Raw genomic sequence first — 9,003 nt, forward strand, 5'->3', positions numbered from 1 at the left:
GGCTGGTGCTGTGCCGTTGGCGGATGTTGAGTGGCCGATCATACAGATATTGCGACACCACAAGGAGAGCAGACCAAACACCTCGCGTGGAGGGAGGGTTGCGTCTGGTGATGACTCCGTGCGACGGTGATGGACGTTCTCTCGACGACGGATTGACGGTTCGTCTATTTGGTGGAGTCGGTGCGCATGCTGTGTGTATGGCCGCCTCTGTGGTCTCCTGTTACTCCGCTGCGTGGGCCGCATTCTGACGCATTACTGGTCCAAAGCCATTTTGTTTTTCTTACTCTTCTTTTTCCTTTGTTTCTCTCCTCCCGCATCCAGGCTGCGCCACTGCTGCTGCTGCTACTCACACGAAATCAAGAAATGCATTTTACTCAAGTCATGCGCCAGCCACGCCACGCCACACCGCTTTTCCCACTGGTGGTGTTGCTGCTGATGTGCTGCGCCAGTGGGTGTATTGCTGCTGCACCCGCCACACAGTACCGCTGTGGATTTGACGTGATGATGAGGAGGAACGGCCCGCTGTCGACTGCGGTGGTGCGTGAGGTGCCGCGCAAGGGACAGGGCGCCATGCAGGCGTACACCGTCGCCGCAAAGGATGACGACAGTGGCCGGGAGCCGATCCGCATGGCGGTTCCCATGGAAGATCTGGAGAGAGGCACGAACAAGAGGAAGTACTGCGAAGAGGGAGAGGATGAGTGCTACAACGCCTTGGGGCACAAGGTGTCATGCAAAGCAGAGCATTTCCTGACGGAGGCAAAGAAACAATTGCACAATTGAAGGATTCTCTTCGGTGCCGTCAAACTGCACACTGAGCGACTCCTTGTGAAACTCACTGGTGGGACGATAACTGTACCGAGGGCTATGAATGGACCGGGCAGCCATTTTAAGGTTCCTACCAGGCACAAGAGTGACGGTGTGTCGAATGCAGATTTTATCAGCTACGCTGCTGCTAGGCCATCAGGCACGGATAGCAGGGCTGTGTGGGCGGCCACGTGTAACACACTGAGTGATCTTCGTCCTTCCATTGGCGCCATGAACTTTTATTCAAAGTACATGACTGACACGGCGTGGAGCGTTCGCGTTGCCGCACACGAAATTGCGCATGCACTTTGGTTCAGCCAGGAGAGTATGGAAGACAATAGTCTGGTGAAGAAGCGAGAGAGAAGTGTGCGTGGGACGCACCGCAGGATGGTGGCGGGGAAGCACGTTCAGGAGAAGGCGAAAGCGCACTTTGGTTGTGACTCTCGAGGGCATGGTGCTGGAGGACGAAGATTGCCCTCGGGAAAAAGCGATCCCTCACTGGAAGGGACGCCACGCGCGGGACGAGCTGATGGCACCCACAGTCGGTGCCGGCTACTACACGGCTCTGACGATGGCGGTGTTCGCGGATATGGGATACTACCGCGTGAATTGGAGCATGGCGGAGCCGATGAGCTGGGCCACCGCAGTGTCTGCGACTTCCTGGAGAAGAAGTGCAATACAGCCGATAATCTTGCCGCCAAGTATCCTCACATGTTTTGCGATGCTAAAGACACAGAGACGCTTCGCTGCACCTCCGACCGCCGTCACGTTGGGACGTGCACCGCAAGCATCGTTGAAGACAAGGGGAGTCTGCTGGATAAGGACGTTTGCCCCGTTGTTTCTTTGGAATTTCACGAAATATCGTCTGGGACAACGTACAGGACGTGCTCGGACGAAAATGTGGATTATCTCCGTGGGTCGCTGACTGGCGGTGGCTCGTGGTGCCTGGACGCGGAATTACTGGAGACGAAGGACGGTAATGGCCATAAAAGCGTCAAGGGAGTGTGCGCGCAGGTGTCGTGTGAGGAGGGCACTGACATCCCAGTGACGTTGAAATATTTTCAGAAAGAAGGAAAGATCAATTGCCCGAGGTACGGCGAGGTGTGCACCATTGCCGCCAACGGCAGCAGTCTTGTCATTCCGAGGCGTTGGTGGGTGGACAGGGTGACGAGCAAGAGGAGGAAGCAGAAGAGTCTGCGGTTGCTTCAGGGTCGCCTTCTCCGGAGAATACTCGTCCACAGTTGTCTCCTGTGGCGTCTGGTGCCTCCATTGAAAAGGAGCCTCCCGGTGCTTCGGCTGCGGGTGTCGTTGGTGGTGGCCTTCATGCCGGTCCGAGGGGTGAACCGGGGGTGCGGACCGAAAGTGGGGACAACACTCAGCGGCGAGGGAGGAGACCTGGCAGTGGAAGCGAGGGAGCCAACAGAGCCTCCGGCCACGACGCTTTTTTCGCGCCATCACCCGGCGAGGACGTTGCACGAGCGGAGGGCGACCCGCGGGCGGATTGCCCAGCGGTGATTCCCAGTGCCTCCGTGCCTGCCACTCCGATTCCGTCCGTCAACGGCGTCGATTTTCAGGCGATATCCGATGCGTTGGTACAGCAGGCCGACAGTGATGGCAGTGTGGCTGCTGCTACTGCTGGCCTCATTCCCTTTGTGCTTCTTGTTGTGGTCGCTGCGGCGGTAGTAGTGGTGCCTCTTTGAGCAGCCGCGGCGGCTGGGCGCAATGAAACTGTGGCAGGGCGAGAGTATTTACTTGGCACATTGGCCCCGCACTCAAGATGCGCAAAACCGTAGCAATAACACTATGATACACTCACTGCATTCCCCGTTTCCTTCTTTGCTTGCGGGTGATGGGCAAAATGACCGGTCTTTCATTGCCTTGTTTGTTATTCTGGGAAAAGGTGTTTTTGTTTTATTGCTAGGAGGGTTTAGCTTCCGTGAAAACTGTGTGTGAACGAAGTAACATGGAGAGAAAAGACAGTTCCCAGCACCACATGTATACACTCGTTTTTTGATGCGATTGGGACGAGGGGAAATCACCGTACTCTAATCATGAGCAAAAAGTAAAGGAAATGTGCTCCAATGGAGGCGGGGGCGTGCTAGTAGCTGTTTCTCTGAAGGACAGGAACGGCTGCCTCTGCCTCCGTAATTGGTGCATGCGGCTTTATCTTTTACACTTTTGCTTGTTTTTGTGACTTTGCTTTTTTTTTTTTTGTGTGTGTGTGTGTGCGTCATTGCGAGAATGTGGACCTCAAATAATTTCTGTGCCTCGGCTTTTAATCTGTATGCGCCCTTTTTTTTTTTTTTGCATTCCCGATTTTTTGCATCCGTTTTTGATTGGCTGTGTGTGTTTCGGGTGCTCTGCTGCACTGTGGGTGGTGTGTCTTAATTCCTTCTGTCCCTGCTGTTCTGATTGTGAAAACACGCTGTGGGTCAGGGTGCATGGCTCCGTGGTTGCGGCACTATTTGTTGTAGTTGCATTGGGGCAGCCCCGACATGGCTGCCAACGTGTGGCTCTTGGGTGTCTCGTTGGGCTCTTTTCCGTCTCCTGCGCGATGGACTCCCGTCGTCGGCGCACCCTTTCGTGCAGTGGCGTCAGCGCAACAATGTGGCAGATTTGTTGTTGTTGCTGCTCCAGCTGTTTTGTGTTTTCCTCTGGTATTGTGAGGTGCAGGTGTCGGATGTGGCGGCAATGAGCCGCAGATAAGGAGGGGGAGGACGGTGCGTGCGTGCGGGAGGACCCTGCGGTGTTGCAGCGGTGCGCACTGTTTGCGGGCTTGATGCGTCCCTTTGGTGCATGGCGTGTCTTGGTGTGTCCTTCTTGCCGTGTGTGGTGCCAGCCGGCTCTTCGCGATTGTGGCAATGGCGTGTTGACAGCTGTGTTTGGGTTGGCGTTGGCTGTTCCACCCTCTGGGGCTACGAGGACGTATGCGCCACAATGAGCGACATCAATCGCGCACGACGCCTGGTCTGCAAGCAAGTGACGCACCGATTGCCGACGCGGCGCGGCCCTCTTGCCTTTTTCGTCCCTCTGGTAGCCTGCAGTCTGATGTCTAGCCGTAGTGGTCTTCTCTTTTCTCACTCCTTTTGTGTGTGACCGCATGCACTAACCACCACAATTGTACAACAAAAGTATTACAGAGTGCAGGTTTGTGTGTGCGTGTGCCTGCTGCCGTGGATTGGAGTGTGTGTCGTGCGTGGTGTGCGGCGTACGGTGCATGCCTGGCTGCTGCCCTCTCCTCATGTGGTGTGCCCTCTGTGTGTGTGTCTGCCGCACCTCTCGTCTCCCCTGTTGCTCTCCATGTCCCTCACTGTGCAGATCAGCTCCACACCACTGAACGACCACACTCACGATGACGACGATGTGCCGTCTGCTGTGCGCCCTGTTGGTGCTTGCCCTGTGCTGCTGCCCGTCCGTGTGCGTGGTAGACACTGCCCCGACTGAAGTTGTAACTGGTGGAAGCGGCGGCAGCCTGCCATCCACTACGCCAGAGACTAGTTCTGAGACTCAAGATGCTGCCGAAGCAAGTCAGTTGCCCTCTCCAGAAGAAGACACTAGTCTGGATTTGGAGAATCAAGTTGATGCGAGGGGAAAGGACACCAATCCGCCGTCCGCTGCAGCAGAGGGAGCACTTCGGAGTAACGGTGAGTCAGGTTCACGGAGCCAGGAGTCCGGTGCGGCACAGGGTAACACCGCCAGTTCATTGCCCCCTGGACCAGCCACTGATCCTAGCAAGAAAACTGAGACGGATCCGGGGGACAAAGATAATTCTAAAAAGATTGTGGCGCCTGAGGATACCTTCGAGACGACGACGACCACTACAACAAAAGCACCAGCCACGACCACAACGACCACCACTGCGCCAGAGGCACCAAATGATACGGCCATGAATGCAGAGGCGCCAACTACGACGACCACCCGCGCACCGTCACGTCTTCGCGAAACCGACGGCAGCTTCAGCAGCTCTGCGTGGGTGCGTGCCCCGCTGCTGCTCGCCGTATCCGCGCTGGCGTACACCACTTTGGGCTGAAGAGGTGTATGCGGGCTGTGCGTGCCAGCACTCAGCCGCGGGGATTTGTGCGCATCCACTGTGGTCCGATGTATAAAGTAAGAGTAATTATGATGATTGTTTTTTGCTTTGCTTGCTTCCGCTGCCCTGCTGTGTGCTGGTGCATGCACACTGAAGCCATTTGGGTGCATTTTTTTTTTCTTTGTGTGTGTTTTACTGTTTTTCTTGTTGCTGATTTTTTTCTTTTATTTTTCCTTGTTTTGCGTGTTTTTCTTGTTAAATTATTACAGAGAGTTGTGCGTTTTCTGACTTTTATTGGTTTAATATTTCTCATGAAATGCGTGCTGCTGCTGCTGATGTTTTTTACTGTGCCGTGTCTTTCTTTTTCCTTTCACTCTGCGTTGACGTGTTGTTAGTTTGTGCTGAAGGCTGCACGCAAGTGACTGGAGTGATGGCGATGATGATGACTGGCCGTGTGCTGCTGGTGTGTGCCCTCTGCGTGCTGTGGTGCGGTGTCTGCGGTGGTGAACGAGCTGAAACAACTCCAGATTCTCCGGGTAATACGTCCGAAAAGAAACCTCAAAACGAAGAGATCGTCGGTGCCACTGGAGGAGGTGACCAAAGCAGTAAACCGGCAGCGCCACAAGAACAAGCACCAGCGGCGTCAGGATTACCGGCAGCGCCAGCGAACTCATTACAGGAAACACACTCCGGTAGAGAAGCATCAGAAAAGGCAAGTGAAACGATTGAAAAAAAGGATCAAAAAGAAGATAAGGATAAAGGGGAAGAAGGGGAGGAAGACGAAGAAGGGGAGGAAGACGAAGAAGAAGAAGACGAAGACAAAGAAGAGGAAGAGGAAGAGGAAGAGGAAGAGGAAAAGAATGATACGAATGAAAAGGAAGAAGAAGAAGAAGCTGTTACCGGCACCACAGAGGGGATCTCAGCAGGCGGTCAAGAGCAGACAAGTTTATCTTCTGGTGCGGAGGGAGCATCGAATAAAACAAATCCCAACAGCACACCAACAACTGGAGACGATGATCCAGCAGCTGATGGTGCAGGGACAGCAGAAGGAAAACAAAATGAAAATAAAGAATCCAATCCGAAAGAAACACCAGTGACGGCCACGGCCATGAAAACTACAACGGCGACGACTGGCGACAGTGACGGCAGCACCGCGGTCTCCCACACCACCTCCCCTCTTTTGCTTCTTCTTGTTGCTGCTTGTGCGGCTGCTGCTGCGGTGGTGGCCGCATGAGAGTGAGGGAGAGAGCCGTGCACCGCCCGCACACACACTAGTCCTTCACTCACTCTCTGTGTGTGTCCCCTTGCATGGACTCTCGCCCTCACCTCACCCCACGAAGCACGCACATAATGTGCCCATTGTATATATGCATGCACACCCATGCAGGCCCGTTGGTGCTCTCTTTTGCACCACACGCACCGCTGCCGTCCTGCCTGGCTGCATGGGCGGAGCACCGTAACTGTTTGTTTTTATTGCTTTGAGTGGGCGACCTCTCTCTCTCTCTCCCTGTGTGTGTGTTTTGCTTTACGGGAGCAATGAGAGTGTGTGCGCTGGTCGTCCCACGCTTCGGCTTTTTGTTTTTGTTTTTTTCGTTGTTTTACTTGTGTTTTGTTTGAGTGCACCCATTCCGCTGGCTGCATGTGTGTGTGATGATATGAGTAATTTGCGTGTGTGCTATCCGCTTCTCTGTTGTTGCCTTTTTTTGGCTCTCTTGTGTTCCGTACATCTGCTCTGCAAGTATAGGCGCTGACAAACACACAAACACATGCACACGCTGTGGAGCGGCGTGAATGATGAGAACGCGCACACGCACAAGATTTTGGCTGCGGCGGCCCTTTTGAGGAGGGATGACGGAAGACTGCGATTTTTTTTTTTGCCGTGCTGCGAGCGTGATTTTCTTGGCGTGCTGCCCGTGGGCGGCGCGGCATTGAGGGAGCCTGGGAGATATGCGTATGGATTCTCTCCTGGCAGCTGCACGTGCCGACGTGTTCCTCCCGCTGTTCGTACAGCGACGGAGGATTCTCCGGCTGTGCGGGGCGATGTGCGATGGAGGGTGTGGGAAGAGACAACAGTAAAACGACTGGCGATGGCGCGTTGGTGTTGCGAAGGGCAGTTGTGTACCCTTCTGCATCTCGCTGATTGTTTTGTGTGGCGGCGTAGCTCGGAGAGTGCTGACGCGTGGCAGAAGCGCCAGCCGTGGCTCCTGCTGGTGGCAACAGTCGTTGTGTGTTCTCTTTGCACTGTTCTTCCTTCTCGTTTCGTGTGTCTGTGCGCGCGAGTTGTCGTTGTTGTTGGGAGTGAATGCGGTGCGGATGATGATGCCGCTCACTGTGGATGGGTGACGGTGTTTTTCACTTCTTTTTCCTCTTTTTTCTAAACCACTCACACACAAAGGAAAGAAGTTAATACCAAGCGCTAATCGCCACTGTGGGATTCGAAGGTTCTGAAAGGACCAACAGCACACACACCGCCCACACACACATATTTATATGCTCTCACGTGTAGCTGCAGTCATGGCACCCCGCACACACAGCCGTCGCCGCGTGACCGGATCCAGCGGAAGGAGGGGGGAAGGAAGAGAGAGTGAGCGGCGGATGTCCAACATGTCCCGGCATCTCTTCTACTCTGCGGTGCCCCTTTTCCTTCTTCTTGCGATGTTGTGCTGCAACAGTGTTGGGGCTGTGGCTGCTGAAGGATCAGAGTGACGTCAGGGCTCTTCATCGGGGAAATGTTTCGTTTGGAGAGATGTGAAAGATGGAGAGAAAAAAGTGAGTCCTCTCCATGCTCCCAGTCTTGTTGAGATGAATGGTGAAGTGTTTGCCGTTGCCGAGACGTGGTGCGAGAAGGATAGCGTCATTTTTCCTTGCATTGCTTCACAATTCATGAAGTTGGACGACAAAAACCCAAAAGCCCTGGAAGCAGCTGAGGTGAAGAAGGAGGTGCTGGAGGAATGTCCAACCGATGGATGGAATTGCGCCTCCAAAACAGAGGATAAGGATGATTCCCAAGGCGGGACGAGAGTACATGTGAGCCGTCCAACAACAGTTGTGAAGGGAAATGATATTTACATGCTTGCTGGAGTCTACATGAGTAAAGGTCTCTCTAATTGTCAGGTGGGTGCGGCTGGCGTGGCTCAGTGGGGACTTTTGCTGGTGAAAGGGAACGTCAGTGGTGTGGATGAAAGTACCAAAAGAATTTATTGGACTGATACTATCAGTATTTTGTGCAATGTTATCGGTGAAAACGATGACACTTTGACAGGACACATTGGCGGTGGTGGATCGGGTGTTAAGATGGAGGACGGTACGCTTGTGTTCGCAATGGAGGCCGTGAAGGAGAATAAGGTTAATGGCACTGCGGAGGGTGGAAGGAATAACAATGTTTCGCTGCTCATATACTCCTCGGATGCTGCAAATTGGACGCTGTCGAAGGGGATGTCTGACGGTGGCTGCAGTGATCCCTCCGTCGTGGGGTGGAAGGACAAAAAACTCATGATGATGACTGCGTGTGCTGATGGCCGCCGCAGGGTGTACGAGATCGGTGACAAGGGGAAGCCGTGGACGGAGGCACTCGGGACACTCTCGCGCGTGTGGGGCAACAACCGTAAGCTACATGAGAAGGGCGTTAGAAGCGGGTTCATCACAGCGACGATTGAGAACAGGGACATGATGCTTGTTACTCTGCCGGTGTGTTCCGAGAAGCTTGAGAAGGGAGGCGCTCAAAAGGGTGAGCTCCATCTTTGGCTGACGGACAATACGCGCATTGTTGATATTGGGCCGGTACCCGGGGAAGGGGACGATGCTGCCGCCAGCTCCCTGTTGTACAAAAGTGGTAAAAGTGGTGAAACCAATAATAATGAGGAGTTGATTGCACTATACGAGAAGAAGGGCGATGAGGGCAAACCATCACCTGGTATGGTCTCTGTGCGTCTGAGTGAGCAGCTGAAGCGGATGAAGGAGGTGGTGGCGACCTGGAATAAAGTGGACCAAAGCGTTTCCCAGCTGTGCCCCTCAAGTGCTGAGAAGGATCGTCCAACTGAAAATGACTGCAGCGGTGATAAGATCACGGATGGGCTGGTTGGCTTTTTGTCCGGCAACTTCTCTGGTAACACATGGAGGGACGAGTACCTCGGGGTGAACGCCACGGTAAATAATAATGAAGGGGCTGC

The 9,003-nt window shown here is 54.1% G+C and overlaps 2 protein-coding genes and 2 pseudogenes across 2 annotated transcripts, besides 6 other annotated features; all 4 read left to right on the top strand.

The window, feature by feature from the left end:
• Positions 1-4,536: part of a sequence feature (areas not merged during assembly with more than two copies in the genome that could not be assigned to a particular haplotype) that runs on past the window's edge.
• Tc00.1047053508539.150 lies at positions 382-2,031 on the top strand (annotated as a pseudogene).
• Positions 4,166-4,834, top strand: Tc00.1047053508539.155 (mucin TcMUCII, putative; the record flags this gene model as incomplete). Its single annotated transcript, XM_809007.1, has 1 exon — positions 4,166-4,834. One exon carries the CDS (start codon positions 4,166-4,168, stop codon positions 4,832-4,834), a length of 669 nt encoding a protein of 222 aa, XP_814100.1.
• Positions 4,537-5,284: a sequence feature (heterozygous, Esmeraldo-like haplotype).
• Positions 5,004-5,091: a sequence feature (T-rich).
• Tc00.1047053508539.160 (mucin-associated surface protein (MASP), putative) lies at positions 5,265-6,068 on the top strand (the record flags this gene model as incomplete). The annotated part of the gene is made up of 1 exon (XM_809006.1): positions 5,265-6,068. The coding sequence occupies one exon, from the start codon at positions 5,265-5,267 to the stop codon at positions 6,066-6,068; it is 804 nt and encodes a 267-aa protein (XP_814099.1).
• Positions 5,285-6,358: a sequence feature (haploid, Esmeraldo-like haplotype).
• Positions 5,575-5,727: a sequence feature (GA-rich).
• Positions 6,359-9,003: a sequence feature (areas not merged during assembly with more than two copies in the genome that could not be assigned to a particular haplotype).
• On the top strand, positions 7,325-9,003 carry Tc00.1047053508539.169 (annotated as a pseudogene).

The sequence above is a fragment of the Trypanosoma cruzi genome, genomic scaffold, assembly GCF_000209065.1.
Source record: "Trypanosoma cruzi strain CL Brener 1047053516901 genomic scaffold, whole genome shotgun sequence".
Taxonomy (NCBI): domain Eukaryota; phylum Euglenozoa; class Kinetoplastea; order Trypanosomatida; family Trypanosomatidae; genus Trypanosoma; species Trypanosoma cruzi.